This window comes from Alexandromys fortis, unplaced genomic scaffold (genome assembly GCF_014885135.2).
Source record: "Alexandromys fortis isolate MF-2015 unplaced genomic scaffold, M_Fortis_MF-2015_v1.1 scaffold_29, whole genome shotgun sequence".
NCBI lineage: Eukaryota > Metazoa > Chordata > Mammalia > Rodentia > Cricetidae > Alexandromys > Alexandromys fortis.
Genome location: NW_026067891.1, coordinates 3,176,162 through 3,204,109, shown reverse-complemented (window position 1 = coordinate 3,204,109; position 27,948 = coordinate 3,176,162). Strand labels below are relative to the sequence as shown.

Sequence of the window (27,948 nt, the reverse complement as noted above, 5' to 3'; positions counted from 1 at the left end):
ATCATAGTATTCAGGCTGCTCGGCATCTGAGCCTGTTTTAGCCCCTACACAGGGCAGTAACCTTTCTGTGTGCCTCTTGGGCCACTTAGAGTCAGAAAGTCAGAGGGGCCCCAAAGTCATCTTAGTGTACATACAGGGTGGGGGGCCGTCAGTGGCTCAGAGCAGTCCAACAGCTCTGGCTGGGTCCCCTCTTCTAGAATGGGGATCTCAGAGACAGCTGATGTCTGAGGTTTAGGCCACAAGGTGTAGGGGTACCTCTCCCCCACTGCCTGGGAGATTTGCTGTTTGTGAGATCTGCTAATTGGAGACAATGCGCTTGTGGGTTCCCCGGGGGCCTGCCTGTGATAAGAAAGGCCAGACTCAGTAGCTCCCCTCCCCTGCCACTCCCTGTCGTTGAGACGCTTGTTTGTGGGGTTGTTTTCCTCCCCAGACAGAGTCAGGCACCCTCAAGATATTGATGCTGGCTTTCTCTTTCTCTCTCTCTCTCTCTTTCCATCTTCTGTGAAGCTAACCTGCGTCACTCCCTGCCTCATCTCCAGCTAGACCTGGACCTACAACCCACAGCCTTTGGGCTTCCCTGCCCTGAGACGCTCCAGCCAGGATGATCGGAAGCCTCCGGCAGTCAGCCTTGGGCTCCAGAGTGGGTGAGAAAACACTTCACTAAGGGGATGCCCTAGGCCCCTTGGGTGGCTCTGGATCACATTGCTGCAGAGGTAGGGATTCTTTATGCTCTAGCCGCACCGTCTCCATGAGCTCAAACTTGGGGACCTGTTTCAAGGGGAGGAAGGGAGGAGAGTGAGGTCCCCTGTACACAGAGCCAGCTAGTGTGGAAACACGGTCCCACCAACATAGGCCTGAGGGTCCTAGTGGGGACAAGACAGGGCTGTGGCCAGAAGGAGCCTCCACTGGTATAGGCAGCAGGACATAGCCCAAGTCCCCTTTGGTAGTCCCAGAATAAATCAGGCCAGGACCCAAGGACGCAGGGAGGAGACTGGTCCACAAAGGACATCAGAGTATAGCCGTCTTCCATAGGCCCTGTTGCTACTGCAGAAGAGATTTTGCTACGCGTCTTCTCTGAGTATTGAGAGAACATCCCTGGCAACAAACCCCTCCTTCTGGGCTGAGAGACCCTTTTATGTCTCACTACAGAAACAAAGGGCTTGGGAGACTGTGGAACCAATCCCCTGTCTCTGAGTTTTGGGGTCTCGGTGCTCAGATTATGAGTACACAGAGTAACAACCAGGGAGACACTCACACACATGCCCATGCCAGAAAATGTATGTACACTTGTGGACACTGTGTGTGCCAGAAGACACACACCACGGGCAGATCCAGGCTGTCTACACAGAAACTGGTCTGGTTCTGCAAACTACCTCTAGGGCCTCCACTTTGGGGTGGGGGGCTGTGGTGAGGAAGTCACAGGGAGCCCCTGCTCCTGCTCTCACTGCCACTCTGTTGCAGGTGCCCTGGCGAGTCCGGGTCTCGCCCTTCTCCTGTCCCTCACTGCCCACTGCTCTGGTCTGCAGACTAAGGGCTTCCCCAAGGGAGGGCTGAATACTAGTGAAGCCAACACATGGGTCAGGTGAGCAGAACCCAAGTCCAGCCAATTGTTTTCTGTGACAGGACATGGAGAGGACTGGTCCTGAGTCCTCTGTTGGTCCCAGGGGAGGGACCGTGTCCAGAGTCTGCACATAAGGCCCAGGCAGGGTACTGTTTGCCAGCTCTGACCTGGGCATTCAGTGCCAATTATATGCAGGCAAGTCTCTGGCCAGCCAAATGTGTGGGCATGCTCACAAGGAGCCTCAACCAGAGACTTGCAACCTCAGCCAGTATCCCCCCCCCACCAGGTTTCCCCTTTGGAGCTCTAGGCCGTCCCCCCTTACTGCTTGTGCCAGGTCCAGGGACTTCAAGGTCATTGCTATCTCCAAATCATTTTAGCTTCGTCATTTCCTTCTGTCCCGAGCTCTCAGGCCTGGGCTTGAATATTCCCATTTCTTGATCATCAATGATGATCATCAATGGACCAGTCGGTTAATATAATGAATGACTGGTCAAACACAGCCAGGATCCCAAGTGGATCTAATCAAGCCTGGGTCAGTATCAGAGATGTCCTCCCACCTAATAGGTGGGTTTTGTGTCACACCCTGAGAAAGGTCCAGACGATGGCCTCGCCCATGGTCATCCAGTATGTGACCCCATGTCCATCAGCAGCTATCAGGACTAGTCCAAGTCTGAGCCCCAGAAGGGATGGCAGGACCCATGTTAAAAGCCTCATCCAGCTGAGAGTCTGGTCCTAGCAAGGTCCTCTAGGATGGAAGGAAGGAGGGAAGAAGGGAGGAAGGAAGAGAAGGAAAGGAAGAGAAGGAAGGAAAATAAGGAAGAAGGAAAAGTAAGGAAGGAAAGGAAGGAAGGAAGGAAGGAAGGGAGGGAGGGAGGGAGGAAGGGAGGAAGGAAGGAAGGAAGGAAGGAAGGAAGGAAGGAGAACCTTACTTGTAACAGGCATTGCCTGCCTCTTACTCCCTCACTCATGGAGACAACTGAGTGATCAAGTCCCCGTTGCAGTAGCCAAAGCCTTCCTTCCTGGTTCTTCCCCCTTTGGACCCAGCATGTCCCTCCATCTATACAGGGACAACACCTCCCTCCTGCAGAACTTTTGGTGCTTGCCAGCCAGCGAGCTGTCCCGGGAAGAGCTCTCCACTCTAATCAGAAGCCTGGCTTCTCAGAGGGTCCCACTCAAAGCCTGGCAGGTAAGTGCTTCCAGGGCAGAGAGAGCAGGGGTGTTGCAGGCTACCCAGGATGCTAGAGTGTATCCAGGTGGAGGGGGCAGCTTTTCAAGGACTTGGGGTTGGCACACAGCCTCCCTGAAGCAGAGGACTGTCTCCAAGTCATCCTGCCAACCTCAAAACCACCTAGAATATGACTTTTGTTGCTGTTTTTAAATAATTTATTAAAATTTATTTTATGTGCATTGGTGTGAGGTTGTCAGATCCCCTGGAACTGGAGTCACAGACAGTTGTGAGCTGCCGTGTGGGTGCTGGAAATTGAACCTGGATCCTCTGGAAGAGCAGCCGGTGCTCTTAACCACTACGCCATCTCTCCAGTCCCCAAAATGTGACTTTTTGGTGGCCACACTATGACAAGAAGTCTGGCCCTTCTGAGGCTGCTCTTCCCTTATAGGGTGATCTACATGAGCACCCACGTCGGGAAGTTCTAGTGTGTTCCAGCAAATCTGTCTACAAGGTGCTTTTGCCTTGACTTGAAATGACTGCAAGCTTGTCCACTGCCTCGGGCCCTTCCCTAGGCTCATCCAGGACACAGGTGCCTTCTTGGGGTGGACCAGTCCAAGGATCGTGAGGGAGGATCTTGCAGTCCATTGACCTCTCTCCTGCCTGACCAACATCACCTGTCCGTGTTGGCACGGGCCTTTAACCTCAGCACTTGAGGGGCTTTGGCAGGGCCACTAAGTTGGAGGTTAGCCTGAACTGTGTAGAATGCTCTTCTTTTTTTTTTAAAAAAAAAAATATAACCCTTAGCATATGTGCACCTAACCCCAAAGTGTCCAGACGCACATGACACAGATGGTAGAATGGGCAGAGAAACAGGCAAATCTGATGTGACAGCCAGTGATGGCCACTGCCTGTCAGGACGGGACAGGTGCGGGAGCTTGTTCAGCATCTCAGTCAGTATGTGGAGACGGTATGTGTGGACGGCAACAGAAGACATGCTTCTTACCAAGACCGACGCATTGCTGACTGAGATCCACCTTCCCCCACCTTACAATGAAGACAGCATCCAGTGTCTGCCCTCAGCACAATAAACTTGAACAAGAAATCAGTGGCAGAAAGGTAGATGGAAAACTCTCAAATACTTGGAAATTGAACCACACGCTCTTTTTTAAAAAAGATTAATGCGTATGGCTATTTTGCTGCCATGCATGTACGTACACCATGTGCCTGAAGAGATCAGAAGAGTCTGTCAGATGCCCCAGAACTAGAGTTATGGATGGCTATGAGCCATCATGTGGGTGCTGGGAATTGAACCCAGGACCTCTGGAAGAGCAGCCAGTGCTCTTAAATGTGAAATCATTTTTTCAGTCCATGAACAACACACTTTTTTTTTTTTTTTTTGGTTTTTCGAGACAGGGTTTCTCTGTGGTTTTGGAGCCTGTCCTGGAACTAGCTCTTGTAGACCAGGCTGGTCTCGAACTCACAGAGATCCGCCTGCCTCTGCCTCCCGAGTGCTGGGATCAAAGGCGTGCACCACCACCGCCCAGCCGAACAACACACTTTTAAATAATACCTGATCCAAAGAACTCTCAAGATTTTTTCTGGTGGTGGGAATCTCTCGCATGTATCCCAGCCTGGTTTTTAACTCACCGTGTATGATGAGTTAATGACCTTAACTATTTTTCTTTTAAAGTGAGATATATTTGGGTGCTTTACCTGCACATATATCTCTCTGTACCATGTGTGTGTGCAGTGCCCAAGGGGGCCAGAAGAGGATTTCGGATCACCTGGAACTGGAGTGACAGATTGTTGTTAGCCATCCTGTGAGTGCTGGGAACCAAGCTCAGGCTCTCTGCAGGAGCAGCAAGTCCTCCTGACCACTTTCTCACCTCCCCGGCCCTCTCTCGATCTTCCTGCCTCCACCTTCCAAGTGCTTGGATTACAGGAGTGCACTACCATGTCTGGCATCAAGACGCTTTCTCAGCTAAATGAAAATAAAGATAGAGCCTGCTGTGCAGGTATATGCCATAACTCCAGCATTCCGGGAGCTGATGCAAGAGGAGTGTGAATTTGAACCTGAGCTACAGAATGAGGCCCTGTCTAGATAGAAGAAAATGTATCAGAACCTGTGGAGTACAGTGAGAACGGTGGCTGACTACAGCTTTGAATATGTGTGTCAGAAAGAGAAGGATGTGGGTCCCGCAAGATAGCTTAGGTGGTAAATGGATTTGCCGGTGATCCCGTGTTTGATCCCAGGACCCAGAAGATGGAAAGAGAGAACTGTCTTCCACGAGTTGTTCTCTGCTCTCCCATGCACACCACAGCATGTGTGCAACCCCACCACTGCAACCAATCAATAAATAATGTAAAAGTTAAAAGAAAATATCTGAACTCAATGGTGGAGTTTCCTATCGGGAAGCCAGGGGAGGAAGAGAAATAGAAATCTAAAAGAAGCCAGGCGGCAGTGGCGCGCGCCTTTAATCCCAGCGCTCGGGAGACAGAAGCAGGCTATCTCTGTGATTCAAGGCCAGGATGGTCTACAGACGGAGTTCCAGGACAGGCTCCAAAGCTACACAGAGAAACCCTGTCTTGAAAAAGCAAAAACAATAAAGAAAAAAGAAATCTAAAAGAAGAGATGGAAAGATGAAATCTGGAGCAAAAAAGGATTAAAGGAAGCCATCAATGCCACAAGCTGCCCTTGAGAAACTGTGAAGAGCCCCTAGCCTGGCTAACAGAGAGGAGACAGACACAAAGTACTCACAGTGGAAACAAGCAAGGGCCGTTTGTTACACGCCCCTTGCAAATAAAGGGATTGTAAAGAAATGTCTGTCTGTGCACACAGGTGTGACAACCTAGATGAAATGAACCAAGTCCCTGAAAGGCGGAATCTGTCAACACCCACATGGGGCCATGGAGACAGGTATTCAGAACAGGCATGATACTGTATGCCTGTCATCTCAGTATGCAAGAGAGTCTTGAGTTCACGATCAGACAGCCTTCACGGTGAAGCCCCTGTGAAGGAGAGAAGGACGGAAGGACAGAAGGAAAGAATCAGCACTCTCTAGGCAAAACTGACCTGCATTTAATATCTGTGGGGCCATCGTCTTAGATGACCTTTGTAACCTGTACACAGTTGAGTGACTGCAGATCTAATTTGAGCATTTCCGATTTTTTTTTTTTTTTTGAGTCAGGGTCTCTACATAGTCCTGGTTGTCCTGGAACTCACTCTGTAGACTAGGCTGGCTTCCAGCTCACGGAGATCCACCTGCATCTCTGCATCAGAGTGCTGGGGTTAAAAGCATGTGCCACCACACCCAGCTCATCTCTGGCTTTTCACTGCGGTCTAGCCATTCGCCTCTCTCAGGACTGTCTGTCTCGGCCTTGTTTTTCCATCTGCCTTCTCATATCTGTAATACTATGGGGTTTTTCCTCACATGAATCTCCAATTCCTTCTTAAAGTGTGCCTTCTGCTGAGGTGGGTGGGGGTGCTGAGCAGTATCCCACCAGGGCCGGTCCACACTGGACAGACGGTGACAGTGACCTGCTGTTGAACTTCTGCCCCTGCTCAGCTCAGCTGCTTGGCCAACCTCGCTGCCCGGCAAGGCCTCCAGGATGACTTTGCGTTCCACCCACCCAACCTCCTACTTTTCTACAAGTGAGTGCCCCTGCTCTGGCCTCCATATCGCTTAAGTGCCTGCTAGTTGTGATGAGGCTACCTCCTCTGGTCTTGGGCTACCCTAGAGACACTGGGAAGGCTGGTGGGAGGCCCCATCCTGCCTCCCTGACATCCCTCCTCTTGTCCTCAGTCTGAGCCAGGTGAGGGAAGCCAACTGCCGGGCCTTCATTCACCATGCTGCCCAAGGGGACACAGAACTACTGGCCAACTTGCCCAACCAGAGAGTTGCCCTACAGCACACAGCCTTGGCCTGTCTGGTAGGTGCCTCAGGCGAGGACAGAATTGGGCAGTGAAGTCAGGCCATCTGTTTAACACTGATCTACCGTCCCTGCAGGGGAGACCCCACCTGCAGCTCAGCGCCTCAGACCTGGGGCTTCTCGGAGTCCTGGTATGTGACATGGAGGCACCCCAAATCATGACTGCAGACCCCCGTGTGCTGAAGAACCTGCTTCGATGCCCGAGGCTAACCATCATGCAGACTGTAGCCCTCAACACCCTGTTGGCCAGTGGGAAGACACAAATTGGGTGGGTGGTTCCAGGGATCAGGGTGAGTGGGGACCAGGGGAGCTGGATGGGTTCCTTCCTCGAGATGAGCGGGAGTTTGAGGTCTGAAGCCAGGATGGCAGCGATGACTTCCTACAGTCTTGTTACTTGAATTCTGACCCAAGGTCCTGCCCGACTCTGAAATTTCAGGTTGAGGCATGGAGGCACAGGGTTAACGGTACGTTCCACCATCTGGGGTTCATGGCAGTACCAATCTCCAAGACTGTAGGCACTGGCCAGGAATTAAGAGCCTACGAACACTCTTCCCGCCTGCTTAGGGGATGGGGCAGCATGTTAGACTCCAACTCAGAACCCTTTCCCATGCACCAGGCCTCCTGGATCCTGGAACCTGGAGGGGCTGCAGGCACTGGGACCTCTGGCCACCTACATCAGCCCCCAGCTGTGGGAGAAAGTGCAGGAGGTAGGAAGGCACCCGGAGTGGGACTGGCTGTGGGTACCACCTGTCCATCCAGGACCATGAGCACCACACAGCCACCCTGAGCCTTGAGTGGTGGCCGTGGGTTCTCCCATCACAGCACATGGCCCATGGGCAGAGGGAGGGACTAGGGCAGCCCTTCCTATGATTGGGAATGGACATACTTGCCCCTGCCAGGCTGTAGGCTTGGACTTCTTCCGCAGTGTGGTGGCTGCTTACCGGGCAGGCCAGCTGAGCAGGTACGATGCCAGGCGATTCGTCACCAACTTCCTGGAGTCCAAGGCCAACTCGGTGTCCTCAAGGCTCAAGCGGCGCACAGGTCAGTGCAACCAGGTGTATTAGGGACACTATGCCTCCCTCAGTCTGGACTCCTCATTTTGGCCTAGTCTGGGCCAAGCTCTTGGCTGGAGACCAAGGATGAGGAGCAAGTCAAGGTCTGGTTACAATCAGAAGTAAAGGGGGTGGGCATGGTGGCACCTAAAGGGGCCGAGGCAGGAGGATCTTAAGTTTGAGGCCAACTCAAGATACATAGCAAGACTCTGCCCCTCAAAAGCAAACAAACAAGAAGAAAATGAAGGCTAGGATCAAAGATGGGTCCCAAAGCCAGCAAGCTGTCAGTTCAGGCCGTCGCCTGCCAGCTTGCTCATCAGCACAACCATACAGGGAGCTCCTGTGTCCGTGGCAACATCACAGCAGCCACCCTGCATGATGACCTCTTCCTGGTGCACTACGACTGCACCCAGCTGGAGTCCTGCCTGGGGACACGTGTGCTCAGGGCCAACCTGGACCCCTTACTGCAACACCCACTGCCCGCAGAGTGCCAGCGTGTTGTCAAAGCCAAGCTCGCTCAGGTGTGTGGATGGTTAATAACGGGGTGAGGCTAGAGGGCTCGGCTGCATCTTAAACTGCCCGCCTGCTTCAGATCTACCCGCATGGCATCCCTGAGGACCAGCTGCATCTCATCACCTCGCTGGTCTACCTCTACTCCCTCGCTGAGATAGGCCAGTGGAACATCACATCTGGAGACACGGTGATGGTCCTGCTGGCCTCGGACGCAGCTCTGGAGAACCAGACAGAGGTGAGGGTGACGGAGGCTGGCAATGGGGCCAAAGCTGGCTGGTCTGGTTTGCCCAGACCCATTGACCTTCGACCTGCCTCTAGGCAGTTCTACAGAAGTTCTTGGACCACAATGGCAAGCTTACTGGCGCTCTTCTGGTGGCCATCGGGGGTTCCCGTCTCTGCTGGATGAGCCTCAAGCAAATCCAGATCATCCAGCCCTCAGAGTTCCGGTGAGCCTCCCTGTCAACCACCTTCACAGCATGAGGCATAGGGTAAACCGAGGCTGCAGAGGGGTGGTGAAACGGTTCAAGCCAGGCTATCAGAGGCACGCTGGACCATTATAAGAAAATGTCACCAGTGGCAAGAGGGACAGCTAGGAAAGTGTGTGCAGTATAAGCGATCAGACCCAAATTCCAATCTCCAGCACACAGAATAAAAAGCTGGAGCTGGCAGCCACACCTGGGATGTCAGCATGGAGAAACAGAGACAGCAGGATCCCTGGGGCTTGCTGGCCAGCAGGACTAGCTGACCAGTCTAGTGGAAATGATGAACCAAACCAATGTCCCCAAAAATAATTGCTACTGAGAAAGATACCCGAAGTCAACCCCCGGCCTGCACACATGCACACACATATGTGCGAACACACACACATGAACATGCACAAGAGAGTTAATAAGATGGTTCAGAGGGTAAAGTGCTTGCCGCCAAGTCTCACAACCCGAGTTCGATCCCTGGTCCCACCGGGTGAAGGCAAATACTGACATCTTCAAGCTGTCCTCTGACCTCCACACATACACCGTAGTGCTCACACACATGTGCATGCACACATAAATAATATTGAAAAATGACAAAAAGTATAAAATGAAGAAAAGGAAGTACCACAAACTGAGTGACTTAAAATGAGAAATATATTCTCTAGGCCAGAAGTGCAAAGTCAGGATGTCTGCAGGGCCAGGCCACTTGGAACCTTGCAGGGAAGGCCTTTCTTGCGCTTACCTGTGTGTCTGTATACAAAAGCCCTTGCTTGTCATAAGGGCACGAGGAAGTTAGGCTCACCTAGCCCAGTGGAACTTCCATCTTCTACTCTGATTTCATCTGCCAAGAGTTTCTTGCTTCCAAATAAAGGCACTTTCTGAAGTACCAGATGGATTTAAATTCGGGGCTTTATACTCTCACCCAGCACAAAGGCAAGAAGAAATTGTGTTTCAAGGGGTAGAGGCTCTCCTCAGCGGTTCAGGGCAAGGGCTTTGAGCCTACTCATCTGCCTCATCCTACCCCTAGGCTGGCCGGGGCTCCGGACATCTCTCCATGCCCTCAGAGTCGGAAGGATGTGCTCTTCGCCAAGGCTCACGAGGTCTTTAGGAACGCCAGCACTGTGGGAGAATACTACTACTTAATACGCCCCTACCTCGGTGAGCCCTGAACCATGCCTCTTCTCCCCTAAGTCCTCTGCCTCTCCTTAATACGCCCCCATCTTTGCCCTGTCTGTCACCCTCCAACACAAGTCCTCTGCCTCTCTGTCCCTCATCTCTGCTCTCTCGAGGTGGTGCCCCCTTGAAGGAACTTCAGTACCTGGCCCAGGCCAACATTTCCATGGACATTGATACATTCACCAACCTCAATCCCTTTATGTTGAAGGTGGGCCCAGGGGCTACCTCTCTTTTGTCTTATTGAGATGTGGTCTTACTTTGTGTCCTAGGCTGGCCTGGCACTCAATTCTCCTGCCTCAGTGTCTTGAGTGCTGGGATTATTGATATACACCACAATGCCTGGCTCGAAGTCTGTCTCTGTAGTAGGCAGACAGGGTAGGGTTGGTCAAGCTGGGAACCCCAGGTCTCAGACCCATATGTTCCAAAGCCTAAGGGATGCAGATGTCATGTGACCTCTGTGCCTCATAGTCCTCCCACTCAGTCCTGGGAGCCGCACTCCCCTTGCTAGGTCCTTGACTGGGGAAAGCGCCCCATGGATCTGTACACCTCCCCCCAAAAACCCTGGCTTCGTTTGCAGAACCTGAGTGTGGACAATGTGAGAAACCTGCTGGGTCAGAATGTGGGGGACCTGCAGAAGGCCCGCAGCCATCCAAGCGTCATCCTGTGGATGCACAGCCAGAACATGTCAGACCTGTCTGAGATGGGCCTGGACACCAGCACCCTGGCCTACGGGATCAGCAGGCCCCCCGCCAACACTGCCTACCCGCCATCCGACTTGATCCATACCTTGAATCGGCCAGGGAATAATGGTGTTGCCCCCACCTCAGGTATGGTCCTCATCCCTGTTCCCATCCTTAGCAGACCCTGGCTGTCCCTGCCTTTCCTTTGCCTCCTAGGGCGTCTGCCATGTGTCACCTGTTGAACCGTCTATAGTGATACAATTGCCTCCTCCCAAACCCATTCAACAAGAACCAAGCCCAGTGGCCCAGGGTTGTAATCCCAGCTACTCAGGAGGAGGAATACAAGACCTGCCTGAGCTGCAGAGAAAGTTTAAGATGAGCCTGGAAAACGTGTGTGTGTGTGTGTGTGTGTGTCTACGTGTGTGCGTGCATGTGTATGTATATACACATACACACATACATGGGCGTGAGGAGAGCTGGGGATATAGCTCATTGCCTAGCAAAGCGCAAGGACCTGAAGAGCAGCTGTGGATGGGGTCCTCACTGGCCCGCATAGCTACCACCACTACAAGGGGAAGGCCGACAGAAGGGACTTGGGGTATCTTCTAATCAGGACTAATGAGTCCTTTCCTTGTTCCACCTGCAGGATGCCCTCCAGTTCACCTGGGGTACCTGTCACTCACTGTGGCTCTGCCTTCCAGCCTCTTGTGGCTGCTGCTGTGCCAGGCACCTTTGGGACCAATAGGCACTGCTCCCAGGACACTAGGACCCTGGACACTGCCACTGGTGCTGACCCCGAGTGGTCGGACCCCTGAACATCAGATACAGAAGCAGCAGAGCTGCCAGATGGAACAAGACACCCACCTAGGCTGAAGTATATGTCCCAGGTCTCAGGGGACCTGCTCTGTTCCCCATCCTAGGAGACCGGCTCTGGCACACACCTCAGCTCCCAGGACCTGGGCCCAGAAGGAGCTAGAACCTGCCCACCCACAAGAACAGGCTGATAGGAGGAGATGAGGGTCCAGATCTTCTAGCCTATCCCAAGACAAGTGGAACTCGGTGCCACTTCAATGTCACTTCCCTCACTGGGGATCTGAATAAAGCACACGGCTACCATACAGCCCATGTCTCTGTTAGGACCTTGTTGAGGACAGAACCCTCTTGGCAGGGCCCAAACTGTGGTAGCCTCCCACACCCCTCAGCTGGGGTCTTGGGGGTTCCACTACCTCAGAGATGGCAGCAATCCCACTAGGAAGGCCTTGAATAGCTATCTCCGGCCTGGAGGGGGGCGGTGCCCATTTTTCATCCTTCTGGGTTTTTTTTCTTTCTTTTTTTTTTTTTTTACATTTTTTAAATATTTATTTTATGTACATTGGTGTTTTACCTGCATGTGTGTCTGTGCGAGGGCATCAGATTCCTAGAGCTGGAGTTACAGACAGTTGTGAGCTGCCATGTGGGTGCTGAGAATTGGGTCCTCTGGAAGAGCAGCCAGTGCTCTTAACCACTAAGCCACCCAGCCCCCTTCTCCTTTCTAAGAGAGTGGGAGGGATGAACACAGGGAGCTGTATTTGTGTGATTCTGCGATCACAAGGAACTTCAGAGTCATTCTCTGGACTGGTCCTGGGGACACCACAGAGCATCTCAAGGGGGTGCATGCCACTGTTTATTGAGTTCAAGGGTCCTCAAATTTTGGCAGTAACCCTGGGGACCTGCTCCTGGTCAAGATGGGACTCCACAGTAGGGTTGGGGCCAGGAACCTTAGGGGTGATAGTCTCAGCTCGGTATTAAAGCTGGGAGCAGAGCTAGGATCCATGCAAATACAAGTCCTGGTCCGAAGAGCGGGGCTCCGCTGGAGAAGGCCTCTGCAAAAAGAGAGGCCACTCAGACTCCCGACTCCACCCCCCAGCTCTGCCCCTGGGCAGCCCAGCTCACCTTGGAATTTGAGGTCCAGGACCAGGTAGCCATTGGGGATGCCAGCCTGAAGTCCCAAACCCAACCTGTCCAGGTCTTCCTGCTGCTGCCGGGAGAGCCAGTCCCGGACAGGGCTTTTATCTTGCTCAGTCTTCAGGCCCTCAATGTGTGGCCCTAGAAGTTTCTGTACCTCATCCACAGTAAGCCCCTGTCAGAGTATGACGTGGCCATCTGGGTCTCTTAGGTCCCCAGAAGGTCGGAGGGTCAACTGTGAGAAAACTGCAGCCCATAATACCTCAACCCTTATATACAAGGGGCCCCTTGTGAGGCCACACCTCTTCCAGCTGAGCCTGTCCAAACTCCTCCCTCATAAGGACCAATTCCTTCTCATGAAGTCCTGTTTCTCGTCTCTCCTATACTCCTGCTTTAACACTAGGCCCTCATGAGGCTCTACCCAACAAAGGACCACCACCCACCCACAAGCTCTTCTCAGGAGACCTGGCCACTTTCTGTAGTGCCTCTCTTAGCCCCTCCCTCATGAGTACCCCTCTCCACTTACCACCAGGGCATCCACCTGCAGCGTCTTGAAGGTGGCTAAGTCCATGCTCACGTTCTGCTGGCTGAGGGTCCTAAGGTTCTCCACAGAGGCCCCACCTGCAGGTATTAGGGCCCCAGTTTGAAAACTCGCAGTAGAGCTGGAGGGTGGTGGTGCACACTTTTAGTCCCAGCACTCAGGAGGCAGAGGCAGGCGGATCTCAGTGAGTTTGAGGCCAGCCTAGGCTACAAAGTGAATAACAGGACATCCAGGACTGTTACACAGAAAAACCCTGTCTCAAAAAAACAAAACAAAACAAACAAAAAAACAAACAAACAAAAACAGCCGGGGAGGTGGTGGTGCACACCTTTAATCCCAGCACCCGGGAGGCAGAGGCAGACGGATCTCTGAGTTAGAGGTCAGCCTGATCTACAAGAGCTAGTTCCAGGACAGCCAGGACTGTAACACAGAGAAACCCTGTCTCAAAGAACCAAAAAGAAAAAAAAAAGAAAAAAGAAGAAAACTCACAGCTTCAGCACAATACAGTCCCACCCTTGACTAAACCATACTCTGCTTCTATGATTGTCTTCTGATGCCCAGGCCCTTCTATGCTCAACAACCATCTGTCTGGACCACTGGAGTTAGAATGGATGGGAGAGCCAAAGTCATCAGTGTCAGATCCCTCGTGTACCTAGGAAGCCCTGGGTGGGGTGGGGAGAGGGTAGGACTTGGCATATCACTGTGGGGTCTGCAGGTCCTGTCGTACCCACCCACGTGTGCCTTGACTCACCCAGGAATGTTCTGATCTTCTCAAAGTATTCCTGCCCGCTCACATTCTGGAAGGCCAAGGAGGCCTTTTCATAGAGGATACTCAGATGCCTCTGGCTGCACTTGTCCAGACTTTGGGGCTCAACCATCCTGGGGAACATTGTGGGACATGGCAGTGATTAGGAGGCTCAGGTATCCATTGCCCTATAGAACACATTGGAACTCACCACATAACACTGGAGGGTACAGAGTGCAGATCCTGGGGGTGGAAGTCACATAAGTAGGCTAAAGGGATGCCATTCAGGACCGTTACTATGTCCTCGTCTAGTCTGCCTCCTCCCCGAAGATAGCAGGCAACCAGGGCGATCACCTGTGGGAAGAAGTCACTGAGACTCCTTGGGGCAGGGAAAGATGCATCCCCTTGTCCAACTACATGTCTTCTGGGGTACCTGATCATCCATCTTTTGTCCTTTGGTGACCTTGAGCAGCGTTTTCACTGTCTCTGATGAGGTCACATTCCACTGGCGGATGTCCTCAGGGCTGATGTACCGGAAGAAGTGACCCAGCTGCTGGATCAGGGACTCAGGATAGCCTTGTGGGTAGGTCTATGGAAACAGGACCATGAGGGCCAGAACAACTGCCGGGGCCCTTGGGAAAGCAGTCCTGGGCACAGCAGACAGATAGAAGCCCGTTAGGAGTTACCTTGTCCAGTTTGCGCTTGAAGATGTTGAGCTGCTCGTAGGTGAAGGGAATCTCATTTACAAGGTCCATCTGGGTGGCCAGCATGGTGCCATCAACACAGGCCTCTAGCTCCCAATCCTGGTAGAAGATGAGGTTTTCATCCACCTCCTGGGGCTCCCGCCCCGGAGGGCAGGCTCTCTCTGAAGGGGCGGGCAAGAGTCAGAGGCTGTATGCTCCTCTCAACTCTCCCTCCTCCCACACCTACCATGATACATTGGCCTCAGTTTACCCACTGACAAAATGGTGCAATTCTATTCACCCTGGGAAGCTGTGACTGACCAAGCTGAGGAGCCTGGAAGGGTCACTGGTAGGAGCAAATGAAACTCTACAACTCTAGACCCCTTATCCCTAGTGTCGTATCTCAAGCTGCTACCCAACAGACATGGCTCTGGACTCACTTTCTGTGTCCCGCCTGAACCTTGGGAGCGTGGCATTCCGCTTAGACTCCAGGCAGGAGGGGTCCCGGGAGATGTGTTGCAGCCATTCAGCTATGACGTCCTGAAAATGAAGCACAGTAGGTTGAACGGAAAAGCCCAGCAGCTTCTATGACAGCTCAGGGAGCAGGACCTTACCTTAGGGATCCTATAAGTGATAGACTCATCCAGCACTGTCAGCAGGCCCTGCAGAGCTTCCAGAGTGGAGACTGACCACCTCGATGGGGGGCTGTCCAGAAACAGAGGCCCAGCTCAGGGACCCAGAATGTGGCCCCAGACAGAGAACAGGAGACAAAAACTGGACCAGACAATGCCTCTGCTGAGAGATCATGGAGTGCAGCCTCCTAGGGAACGAAACCTGACAGGATACAGCAGGGGACACGCGGCCCTAGGCAACCCATTCTGGCTATGGGTATCCTCACACATATCCGCCCATATGCTAAGTCATTCCCACTCACCCATACGGGGGTCTTCCACTCCTCAGAGCCTCCTTGACTGCCTCTTCCTGGCCCACGTTCAGGGGTCCTCGGCAGCCTGCCAGCAAGGGGAGAAGGACTTCCGAAGAATTGACCACAAATTTCGCAGGCAGGTCACAGACCAGGCCTCCAAGAGCCTGCGCGTCTGCCTCACTCACTTGAAAGCTATACATGCCCTGCACACACAGCGGCTTCAGTACCTTAGGGGGACCACCGAGCCCACTCCGTGTTTTGTCTCTACCTCCAGTAGATGGTACCATTCCATACCCGGCATTTCAGAGCTGCGGGCAGCAGCCTCTGGCGCTCCAGAGATCTCTGTGGAAGCATATCTACATTGGCTTTAGCGATGAGGGAGAAGAAGTGGGCACAGGCCTGTTGCCCTGGAAACATGGCTGGACTGTGAAGAGGGAGTATGCGAAATACTGTCACAAAAAAAAAAAAAAAAAAGGAAGGAAGGAAGGAAGGAAGAAAGAAAGAAAGAAAGAAAGAAAGAAAGAAAGAAAGAAAGAAGAAAACTCACAGCTTCAGCACAATACAGTCCCACCCTTGGCTAAACCATACTCAGTTTCTGATTGTCTTCTGATGCCCAGATGCATGCACGCGCGCACACACACCCACAAACATACACACACACACACTCACACATACACACTTCATTGCCTGCCTCCCTGGCAAAGCCACCCAATCACTGCACAGGGCAAGGCGGGGGTTGAGAGGGTGGAAGATGAGACCAAGTCCCCAGTTTGAGACCTACTTGAGGAAGAGCAGCAGGTCCAGCGGGAGGGCATCCAGTTCCTCATTGGTGAGGCGCTTAGGAAGGCGACGTGCCAGACAGCGCAGCTGCCGGTAGACCAGGGCATACCGCTCAAAATGTTCTGGGCCACAGCCCTCAAGGATGGCCTGGGGCACCCCAGTTCTATCCCATCCTACGGGCCACACGCTGTACCCTGACCCTGTTCACGCAGCCTGTGGCATGAACACCCCACTGCGTCGAGAGTCAGGGACAGGCTTGCCTGTCTGGAATCCATAGTCAGGCTGTCCTCCCTCTCCCCCGCCTGAGTCCTGACACCATTGGCCATGTTTGAGGACAAAACTTTGAAAAAGGAGGCAAGGCCTCCAGGAGAGGGACAGCAAGGTCATCTCAGACTTGAGAAAGGGTAGCAGGCCCATGCAGGGTTGGGGGGAGGCCTTCAGACACCCAGAGAGCTGAACCCCACCAGTAGAGAGACACACACACCTAGTGGTCAACTTAGGCGGCAAGAAGAGCCCTGAGGGAAGCCACCAACCAGGATGAGATCCTGGGTGGGGATGAAAGGGAGCGGCGGTGCCAGAGAAACTAACCACCAACTCTCCAGCCACAGTGTCTGGTCTCCCGCACCTCACCCGAGGACCCTAGGAGGACCGACCTGATTCACTCGCAATGTGACATTCTTCTTCCTCACAGCCATAGCCAGCCCCTGGGCATGCTCCATGCTCAGACCAGATACTTCACGACATGTGAGGCCAAGAAAGACGTCTGCGGGAAGACTGGGGACAGGGACAGGAGTCTGCACCCAACACTGCCCCTCTCGAAGTGCTTCCCTACCTGGAGACCCCTCCCTCCAGGACCCTGGGGTTCTCGTGGCCCTCCCTGGGACTAGTACAGCCTGGAGGGTACAGTGCTTATGCCCTGGAGCATAGTTCCTCCCCCAGCCCTGAGCCAGCCAGGTGGGGATGGAGGTGGGTAGAGACACAGAGGACATTAAAGGATAAACATTTGGGCTCCTGGCATGTGCTTATTCAGTCAACAAGGTCTCCCGAGGCCCCCAAAAGCAGCTGAACCCACCTGGCAAAGTCAGGGGTGCCGGTCAGTTCAGCACAGTGGAATGCAGCCTCCTAGGAGACAGGGTCAGGCTGACATTTCCCCAAGCACATAAGCGCTTCCTTGCCTCTCGGTTTGGTCTCAACTCTTTCAAGGTCCAGGTACTGCCTGAGTCTGGCTACCTCTGGGGCCTGTGACTTAACTCCCAAGGGTCTCACTGCTTCCCAACTCCGCTCCTTTTGGGGCCCAGCTGCAGCCAAGATGCTGCTGCTCTCTGGGTCAACAATGATCAACGGCCGTCTTTGAATGCTCAGAGATGAATGTATCCATGTGTGAAGAATACAACGTCCACAGCCCCAAGACTAGATAATCCCCCTGTGCCCTCCAGAGGACCTCACCTGGCCCGTCTTTGTAGTCTGGACCTGCAAAAGTGGCATCCACCCTGTGGGCAGAGGGCGCAAGGCTAGAGGAAGGGCAGGGCAAAACCGGGCCGTTCCCTGGTCCCAGCCCTCTGTATACCCCCAGTGGGTGTAAAAAGAGAGAGTTAAGGCCCCTGCACTCTATTATGTCATATTCCTGCACTCCCCAGGCCCAGGGGTCTTCTCTGCCTGGAGTGTGACACCACCTTCCAGGCCTTTCATTGATCTCAGTCCCTAACCCTCTTGGAACTCAGGCCACCAGCAATGGCCCAAAGAGAAAGCACAGGGAAGGTAGAGCCTCTCCCAAGGTCCCTACCCATGAAGGCCTGGGCTCCCTTACCCCTCTCTGGTAAGCAGCCCACCCTGTACTCACCAAGACTAAGGAGAAGCAGTAGAAGGCTTCCGCGGCAGATGGGGCTCCCACAGGACCCCAGCAGGGATCGAGCTCTTGGCAACATCATGGTCTGTAGATAACAAGAGTTTTGAGGTTCCCACCTGTGCCAGCCTTCACCCCACACCGCTGTTTGGGAACAATGAGAAGCCTTTGGGCCTGGGAAAGCACCTGTCCAACCTCCATGGGCACCTGCAGTAGTGTCTCCCAGGCAGACTCTCCACACTGACCGCTTGCCAGGCCCGCCCCTAGGAAAATCAGCCCTCCTACAGGGAGGGGCCCTGGGTCTGAGTCAGACAGGCACCCCGGCTATGAGGCCCAGTGGACAGCTGGGCCCACCCTCGGTCCCCACAGAGCAGGGAAGAACTGTAGGGAGAGACTCAGGAGGCAGGGGTGTCTCCTGTTCAGGTTGTCACTGGTACCCCCGTTTGTACTGGGAGACTGAGTGGCTCAGGCTGGGGCTTATGTTGAGCCACCCTTTTTCGTGGGGTGTGAGGCTGAAGGTATCTGTGCTCTGCACAAACACAGGGACCCATCAGGTAGACAGTGCTGTGTGGGAAGGCAGCCTCTCTTCCGTGTCAGTCCCGTGGGGTCTCGTGGCTTCTCGGAACACTTTTCAAGCTGATATGATTAGGGCAGCAGGTGGATAAGTGGGCACCGGATGCAAGTGTCTCCTCTGGGGTGGGGTTCAGGGGCCCTGTGGACATGGAGGGTGGGAGCTGTTACTTGGAGAAGTGTCTTCCTGGATGTGTGTGGGGTTGCATTCTAGCTGAATTTGCCTCATGCTCCCATGTTTAAGTTGCTTGGCCAGCCCAGCAGTAGGGAATGTCTGGGGAGCCCCAGCCCTACAGGTCAGGAGGCCCCATAGCTGATACATCCCAGAGCAGGTAGAACAGGCTGTGGTCCAGAAGATGATATGTAGCTTGGGTGAGCCCTGACAAGAAACAAGTCTCAGTGTCTCCCCTCAACCCAGGAGACTACGCACCTTACAGCCCAGCCCTACGTGAGTCAGGACCTGCCTGCCTATCATCCCGAGCAGGGGCTCCTTAAGAGTCTAGCCTCTGCAGGCAGCTATGGGCCCTGGAATCCACATCTCTCACACCCACACCCTAAGAAGGGCAGATGGGGGCCATTGTCCTACAGTCACAAAGGATCCAAGTTTCTGCATAGGTGGTGCCCATTCAGCCGGACCAAAGACACATCTCGCTGTGACACAGAAAAACCCACAGAAACACAACAGTTTCATCGGCATTGTGTTATGGAGTCCAGGGATGGGGAACACAGGAGGGTCATTTAGATGCGTCCCAGCCCTCACCATCCGTGATTGGAATCAATCAGCATCCATTGTTCATTAACCCCACACACACCTGCTGAGTATCAACTCTGCCAGGCCTCGCTCAGGCTCCGTCCAGGACTCTGAGATGGGACCTAGTCCTAGGAAAAAACCGCCCCTGGCTTTCCCTTGTTGCCAGGAAACATTTCCCTTCATTCCCCAGGTGGCTCTGAGCAGACCACAAGCTCCTCCGAATGGTGTATGAGGAGAGGAGGCTGAGGATACAGCAAGGCAATGCCCATGCTCCCTCCAGGATGGGGGCAGGTGGGGAGTCTCAGGACGACCTGCCCAGCTATCACCACAGCATCCTGCACGGCCTGCCTCCAGCCCAGTCCAGGTCCAGCCCTGAATGTCAGATCACATTCCTTGCAAAGGTCAGACTTGGGTGAGGGTGGGTGGGACCAAAACCAAGGATGGGTCTTCATTCAACATAGGGCTGCCTGGCTCTGTTTAAAGCACAGAGATGTCCTGAGGCCAGAAAGTGTTACACAGCACGCCAGGGACAGAAGGCAGAAATAAACCTAGAGGGTAGAAGGGGAAGTGGGTCCTTGCCACCCTCCCTTGGGCAGCAGAGAAGGACACCCATGGTGGGTGAGACAGTCTGGCCCCTCTCCTGAGAGTTCCTAGAACCTGGGACGTTCCTGTCCTGACCCTTGGGCAGCTGGGCCAGAGGTGCCAAGTGGCATTGATGAATGTCCACCCTACCCACAATGCACTCTGGCTATGTGTAACTCCTGACCACTGAGTTAGCATAAGCTCCCCCCTCACTGTGACCACCTTAAGACCATTGTGAGCCCCTTAAGAGTCTGGACCCTGGGGTTGAAAGTCCCAACACATTGTTATGAGAGCCCCCAGCTGAACTGGAGTGCCCATCCCAGGTAACCAGCAACAGGTTGCCTAATGGGAAATGGTCCGGGAGTCACTCACAGGAGACTCGTTCATACTGTAGGCATCCCCATGACCCTTGTGTGACCCATGTGCAGCCTGACCCTCAATCTGGAGTTCCTTGAGTGCCTTACCCCTGGCACCCTAGGAAACATCTGGCTGGGAGAAGATTTTGTTCTTGCCACGACTGTGCAGTCAATATAGAGCCATTGTAGGCTCAAGAGTTACAAGTCCTGGGGAAGGGAAAGTAGTAGATGGGTCCCTCATCCAGGTCTCCAAAGGGTGGAATGGAGTCAGCCAGAGTGTGGTATGGTAAACTGGGGCAGCAGGGTGTGGGCCAGTCTACATTCCTACATAAATGCCAATGGTCTGTGTCCAGGGAGGGAAAGGCAGCTGACCAGGAGGGAGCCGGCTGAGCCCTTATCTTTGCCTACAGCTCAGTTTGCCTGAGCTAAGAGTTCCAGCACCCACCACAGCCCCCAGGTCCCTAAGGTCCCCAGTCACTGACCCTACCCATGATAACAGTACTGAGCTGGTCTCCTCTGACTCAGTTTCCTCATCTAGGAAGTGGGTGTGGACAGATCGTGCAGCCTCTCTGGCTGTGCAGGGAACAAATGAGTCCTGGCACAGGCATCTAGGAGTGAGGCTTCTCATGCCCTGGGAATGTGTGGGTGCGGATCCTGTACAGAGCTCCAGACAGCTTCGGGTTGGGCCTGAGTTTCACGGGGAAAGAGGAGCGTTCTCAGCTTTCACCTATGGGCAAGAGCCAGATTGGGGCTTTCTTCTTACTGTCCCATTTTTGGGGCGGGAGGGGCAACACTGAGAAGCACATGTTGGAACTACAGGGCAAGACAGAGTATAGCCTCCCAGAAGAACACCGACTCATCTCTAGGAGCTGGGAGCAGAATTCAGCCAGGCCATAGCTCCTTTGGCGCTTCCAGATTCAAGCCATGCTGCAGATGTCACGTCACGGTAGCCAAGCAGGGGGCAGGTGAGAGGTTTTGAAATGCAGACCCAATGCAGCACTAGGTCCATGGAGCTGTGACAACTGAACTCAACCCACCTGGTAGGCATCCAGAGGCAGAGCAGTGTGCACGCCACCCTGTCCTTCTCAGCCCTCAGTTCCCACTTGGCTGGGGGGGGTGACCTTGAAACTAAAAGACTTCACTTCTCCTCCAACCCTTCCAATAATTAGCAATGGCCAATTCCCAGCATGGAGTCTGTCCTGCTTTTAATATGGACACAGACAGCTAGACTGTGGCCCACTGGTGCAGCATGCTCACAGGAGGCCCTGGATCCCCCAACATACACACAAACAAAAACCTTCCTACAGAAAACCTTCTGTTTGCAGAGCTGAGTTTACACAGCTCCACCTCTGACCTTTTTCCAGGAGTGGGTTTCTATTCTGTGCACTTGGACCCAACCCTAATCTGCCCAGAATTCAGCAAGGCTGCCAGGGAAAAGAATCAGCTTACAGAATCAACAGAGATGTAACAACTAAAAAATGCCAGAGCAGACTTTGTGTCACAAGGTGGAAAACAATGTCCATATTGTTTACTGCTAAAATTCAAAATGTAGGAAGAATTATGTTGGTTGTTTTATTGTTTTGTTTTGATTTTTCTAAAATCACAGTCATATCGGAGACTCAGTTCTCTCCTTCTACCGTGCGGGCCTAGGATCAAACTCAGCTTGGGCATCTGACCTTTACCTGGTGAGCCACCTTGATGACACTGTTATTCAGACAGGGTCTGACATAGCCCTGACTGGCCTGACACGCACTCGGTAGACCAGGCTAGCCTCATACAAAATTCATCTGCCTCTGCCTCCCAAGTCCTGGGGTTAAGGGTTTTACTCAATCACACCTAGCTTCTTGTTTTTATTTTTTGAGACAGAACCTCAAGTAACATAGCCGGGCCTTGAGTTTGTGTGGTGAATAGCCAAAGATGACTTTGAGCCTCTGATTCTCCTGCCTCCAACTCCTAAATGATGGGATTTAGTGTTCCCTGATGTTAAAGTCCTTGTTACTTAGGTCAAAGAGATGGCTCTTTGGGTAAGGACTTCTGTCACCAAACCTAATGACATGGAGGAAAAAAATAGATCCTGGTTCCAGAAGGTTGCATGCACATGCTGGCACATATATGCACAGTAAATAGATAAGTGTAATAATAATAATACATAAGTTATTGTTTCTGGTCATCAAAGGTGTTCCAAACGTCCCGTTTGCTCTTCCTGATCTGTGATGGGAGTTCACGCTGCATCACTGGGATGCGCCTCTCCCAGGTTCACGTTGGTGGTGAAGACGCCCTTTTGCGGCTGTCTTGAGGAACCCGTTTGAACCTAAACAAAAGGCCTGCTGTGGTGTGCATGGGAATGGAAGCCGCCGCTTGTTTTAACCTTGACCACACAGAATGGATATAAAACATGTTCTTTGTGATTCCACACTGTTGGCTGCTGAACTGATGGCGACCACATTATATACTTTCCACAGTCACACTGGCTCTGTGCACACTCCCACAGGACGTGTTTCCGTGTTATAGAACACCTCTATATTAAATATATATTAAATAATAAATATATTATTATTTATTACTAATAAAGCATCTGTCGTTGTCATCAGATTAGCAGTTCCTGCATGCAAACAGAAATCACAATTGGGCTTGTGTACTGTTGACATTCCCTCATGGAAGGAGAGTGTGAGAAGTGACAATGGACCTCACCTGAGTATCTGGCTGCCCCTCCCCTTATATGCAGTTCTGCTCCCACTGCATGTGGCCTCAGACTAATATGGGTTAATGGTGGGGGGAAGAGGGGAAACGACACACCAGCTCCATCACTACAGCCTGGCTGGGTGTAGCTGCTCTAGGACTACCCAAACTTCTGTCCTAACCTCTCCTCCATACTCTAAGAAAGCCTAACAAAGCTGCCCCAGCCCTCGGGAAGCAGAGGCAGGTGGATCTCTGAGTTTGAGGTCAGCCTGATCTACAGAGTGAGTTCCCGGCCAGTCAGGGCTACACAGAGAAACCCTGTCTCAGGAAGGAAAAAATGTAATCTACAGTAGAGTGGTACTTGGTTTGTGGTTGGGAGCTTGTAAGGGACTCGGTTCAGTACCCCCAAGACCAGGTTCTCAGCACAAAGGAGATTTATTTACTGCAGAGGGACAGAAGGCAGGGAATAGGAGACAAAGACAGGAGATAGAGGGCGAGGGAGAGGGAAAGGAACAAGGGAGAGGGGGAAGGGGTATTACCCTAGAGTGGAACCAAGGACCGCCTGTGGCTAGAGAGGACACAGACATGGCCCATAGGGAAGTGGCAGTTTATAAAGGTAAAAGGGGAAACCCTCTGTTAGCATGAGGTGTTTGTTTTAATTGGCATATTTGTTAGGTGAGCTAAAGAGGGCTTTTGACGGCTGCACTTCGATACTTTGCTAACTGGACCTTGGTAGTCGGCCTCAGGAGGAGGAAGTGGCCAAATAAGGGAACAGGGCCGGCAGCTAACTTTAGGAATGTCATCTAAGGGTTTTAGCAAGGCAGAGGGAATAGGGAGAGAGACAAGGCCTGCCAGAGCCACATTCTCCATGCCCAGGCCAGCCAGAGTCCCTTCAGGCCTTATCAGGAAGGAGTAAATATGTTCACATCTCCCTAGAGAAGGAATTCACACAATTAGTACCTGCTTCTCGAGGAAGTACAGCTTTCCCTTGTAATTTTGTGCTAAATTCACTAAGGAACACCGCAAGCTGGGTGTGGCGACTCCCACTTGAGACCCCAGCACCAGGAAGCAGGAGGCAGAACTGCCTCGAGTTTAGTGACAGCCCGAACTACACAGTAAGCTGAGTTTGAAGTTGTCACCACCCAGGACCATTCAGTATTGGATAACACAGCTGAGTAGGCCCTTCCTGTTCGGAGATGCCCCTGCTCTCGGTGGCAGAACGCAGCACACCTGGCCCTTTGTGAAGCTGCTCCCTGGGAGGGCGAGTCAGGTATTATGCAGTATCTACTGTGGACAAAAGGTCTCAGAACCGACGGAGGTGAAATGCACAGTTGACTTCCACAACCCAGGGGCCCTCAAACACTTCCCATAGGGAACCTGCTGGACAATGGCAGCCAGGAACAAAGGGGCACCCTGTCACCTCCCGACTCCCAGCTTGGTCTCCCTCAGTCTTTTCTCCTCCCACACAGCACAGAAGACCCCCGCTCTGGGGAAGTTCTTGCCTGTGGCGTCACTCCTCATCAGACTGGACAAAGAGGCTCTTTCCCGCTCACCTCTCAGCTCAGCCTAGAGACAATGAATGACTCTTCCAGGGACCATGATGTCTGTGGATTCCTATGGGCCAAGAAAAATCACTTTAAAACTCAGTAAAACTGAGTTTACTTTGTGTCTGTTTCTTTGTGTGTTTCTGGAAACAGTATCTGATTTTGTAGCCCTTGTCCTGGCCTTGAACTCGGGGCCCTCCTACTTCAGCATTCTGAGTTCTGGGATCATGGACGTGGACTTGCTTATTTTATAACTGACTGTGTGTGTGTGTGTGCATGTGTGTGTGGTCTGCAGTACATGTGTGAGAGAGGACAGCTTGTATGGCTTCCTCCTTCAGCCTCGAGCTCCCAGGGATTGCATTCGGGTCTTCAATGCACTCCTTAACCAGCTGAGCCATCTTGCTGACCCCACCTTTTTAGTTTCGTTGTTGTTTTTGAACAAGTTTTCTCACTGACTTGGAGCCCACTTTTCAGCTGGCTGTCTCTGCCTCCCCAGTGCTGGGATCATATGGATTCTGGGGTTCAAACTTAGGGCCCCACACTTCTAAAAGCCTTCTCCAAGTCGGCTCCCCAGCTTCTTATAATGAACTATTGAAGCTGACCCCAGCATCCTTCTCTCTGAGAACAGCTGCTCTTATGTAAATATTCATAAACAAGACTATTTCTTCTGAATTTACCTCCTCAAATGTTGCAATCTAACTTTTCTTGCTTGACTTACAAATGAATGTCATTGGGTTGTAGCCTCATTTTCTTGCTTTCTTTCTTTTTTTTTATTTTTATTTCTGTGAAGATATTCTGCTATGGTAATATGTCCTATTTTTAAATTTTCTAATTTTTCTGACTAGCTTTCCGGTGGAACTGGAACATTTCCTCTGATGACAGCAGCAGCTGCGGTGTCCTTACACCCGACACGCAGCACTTCACCGTCTGATTTTTGCTTGTTTGTGTCCCTGTGGATGGAACCCTGGGGCCTGCTGTGTGCTGGGCAAAGGTTCACTTCTGACCAACGCTGCCAGTCAAGCCCACCAAAAAGTCAGGTTCCCCTGCACACACGATGAGTCCCAGCAATAAAAGAGCATAGATGTCACCATGGAGAACATGTGGCCTCAGCATGCTGTGTTTCTGCAGCTGCTGTGATCTGCAGCAGGCATCAGGGAGCCAAGAAAACCAGGGAGCCCATCCCTTTCGGCTCCAACCCATGGTTGCGGAAGCAGAGTCATAAAACCTTACCAGTGACACAACTGTGTGCCAATTAAACTACATTCAGGGACAGTTTTCACGAACACCAATATGATCCTCTTTGGTTTTTTAAACTTTTGTTGTTGTTGTTTTGTTTTTTGTTTGTTTGTTTGTTTTTTGAGACAGGGTTTCGTTGTAGTTTTTTTAAGAGCCTGTCCTGGAACTAGCTCTTGTAGACCAGACCAGGCCAGCCTCAAACTCACAGAGATCCACCTGGCTCTGCCTCCCGAATGCTGAATTAAAGGCATATGCCGCCGCCACCACCGCCCAGCAGCTTTTTAGCTTCTTAAAAATGTAGATGCACAGGTCAGGGTGAGGGGACTGAAGAGATAGCACAGTGGTTAGCAGCGCTTCTTGGGTTCCAATCTGAGCACGCCTGTGGCAACTTACAGCTATCCATAGCCCCTGGTCTAGAGAATCCAACACCCTTTTCTGCACCCTGTTTACACACAGGCATATACAATGTGCATCGAATGTACCTATAGGCAAAACACTCATGCACACTTTGGGGCCGAGGATGGAGTTCAGCGGTAAAGAGTGTGCTTAGCATGCTCAGGTACATGGGTTATGTCCTCACCACCAAAAACTAAAAAACAAAATTGATATATCAGTCAGGAAGCTAAAGCAGAAAGATTGCACATTGGAGGCCAGCCTGGGCCACATAAAAAGATACTGTCTCAAAAGATATCAAAAGAAAAAATTTTAACCCACACATTAACTGGCAGGAGTACGGGGGCGGAGCTGGGGGTTGAGGCTTAACTAAGCAGTGTCAGTAAGAGACGGAGTTTAAATATGAGAACAAAGGCTTAAAGGTAAAAGAAGACTGGGAGCCGGGTGGTGGTGGCGCACGCCTTCAATCCCAGCACTCAGGAGGCAGAGGCAGGCAGATCTCTGTGAGTTCGAGGCCAGCCTGGACTATAAGAGCTAGTTCCAGGACAGGCTCCAAAGCTACAGAGAAACGCTGTCTCAAAAAAACAAAACAAAACAAAACAAAAAAAGGCTCACAACCACCTATAAGTCCAACTACAGGGGATCATCTGGGGTCTTTGGCCTCAGCAAGAACCTGAAGTCATGTGTAAATACCACACTGAGACACATACACATAATTAAAAATAAAAAATTTTAAGTTGTTTGATGTAAGTTGATACCATGTGCTTATTCGAGTGGGTTCTGGGTAGGGGAGGAGGAAGCAGGAGGGGGGATTAGATTTCATCACACAATTGCAAGTTGTTTTCTACAGCCAAAGCTGTATGACCATAAATGGGGTGGGGGGTGGGGGGGAGGAAGAGAGGATAGGGGCAGGGAAATGACTTGGAAGGGTGGATCTGTAGCACCCTGCAGTAACTGTGATTGACAGCAGTTAACTATAGATTTCAAAAGAGCCAGAGAAGCCTGTAACTGTTCTCAACGCAAAGAATGGTCAGTGTCTGAGGTGACAGGCGAGACTCTGAGCTGGCCCATGGTCACTGTGGACTGGGATTGGAATGCTACACTGACCCACGCTCACTATGCACCTCCTAGTTCAGTCTGTGGCTGATGTATGTGAACAGCAGACAACCTCAGGGATTGGTCCCTGCCTTTCCCCTTGCTTAAAACAGGGTCTCTTTGTTGTTCACAGTTTCCACGCCAGACCAGCTGGCCCATAAACTTCCTCTTGTCCCCACCTCCCGCCCCGATCGATATAGGAGAACCGGGATTACACAGTCCTATTACTGCATCCGGCTTTCCCAGGAACTCAGGCCTTTATGCTTACACACCAAGTACTCTACCCATTGAGCCATCCCCCCAGCCAGATTGACACCCATTAAAAAATATATGTGTTAAAAATATTTATGAGATTACCATAAAACCTTCATCTGGCGATGGATGGAGATAGAGACAGAGACCCACATTGGAGCATTGGTCTGAACTCCCAAGGTCCACATGAAGAGCAAAAAGAGAGAGAACATGAGCAAGGAAGTCAGGACCGCAAGGGGTGCATCCACCCACTGAGACGGTGGGGCTGATCTAATGGGAGATCACCAAGGCCAGTTGGACTGGAACTGATGGAGCATGTGATCAAACCGGACTCTCTGAATGTCGCTGATGGTGGAGGCTGACAGAGAAGCCAAGGACAATGGCACTGGGTTTTGATTCTACTGCATGGACGGGCTTTGTCGGAGCCTAGTCTGTTTGGATGCTCACCTTCCTGGACCTGGGGGGAGCAGAGAGGACCT

General features: G+C 52.2%; 2 protein-coding genes across 3 annotated transcripts; one reads left to right on the top strand and one right to left on the bottom strand.

The window, feature by feature from the left end:
• Positions 1 to 601: 601 nt before the first annotated feature.
• On the top strand, positions 602 to 11,423 carry LOC126497770 (mesothelin-like protein). The gene is made up of 15 exons (XM_050135947.1): positions 602 to 644; positions 1,462 to 1,582; positions 2,627 to 2,747; positions 6,296 to 6,381; positions 6,533 to 6,659; positions 6,737 to 6,927; positions 7,276 to 7,366; positions 7,559 to 7,704; positions 8,049 to 8,232; positions 8,304 to 8,459; positions 8,543 to 8,670; positions 9,722 to 9,852; positions 9,984 to 10,078; positions 10,448 to 10,697; positions 11,197 to 11,423. The coding sequence occupies exons 1-15, from the start codon at positions 602 to 604 to the stop codon at positions 11,421 to 11,423; spliced, it is 2,097 nt and encodes a 698-aa protein (XP_049991904.1).
• A 777-nt stretch (positions 11,424 to 12,200) lies between these two features.
• Msln (mesothelin) lies at positions 12,201 to 18,267 on the bottom strand. Of its 2 annotated transcripts, XM_050137155.1 has the most exons (17): positions 18,198 to 18,267; positions 18,009 to 18,099; positions 17,615 to 17,658; positions 17,241 to 17,290; positions 16,822 to 16,942; positions 16,170 to 16,255; positions 15,683 to 15,812; positions 15,398 to 15,591; positions 15,078 to 15,168; positions 14,904 to 15,003; positions 14,467 to 14,645; positions 14,214 to 14,369; positions 13,992 to 14,134; positions 13,787 to 13,914; positions 13,021 to 13,115; positions 12,483 to 12,669; positions 12,201 to 12,412 (listed from the first exon to the last, which is right to left on the bottom strand). In XM_050137155.1, the coding sequence occupies exons 1-17, from the start codon at positions 18,210 to 18,212 to the stop codon at positions 12,324 to 12,326; spliced, it is 1,899 nt and encodes a 632-aa protein (XP_049993112.1). In that variant the 5' UTR covers positions 18,213 to 18,267; the 3' UTR covers positions 12,201 to 12,323. The 2 variants fall into 2 exon arrangements, with proteins under 2 accessions (XP_049993112.1, XP_049993121.1); XM_050137164.1 differs by lacking the exon at positions 17,615 to 17,658 and having other exon boundaries at positions 18,198 to 18,229.
• Between the last annotated feature and the right edge of the window lie 9,681 nt (positions 18,268 to 27,948).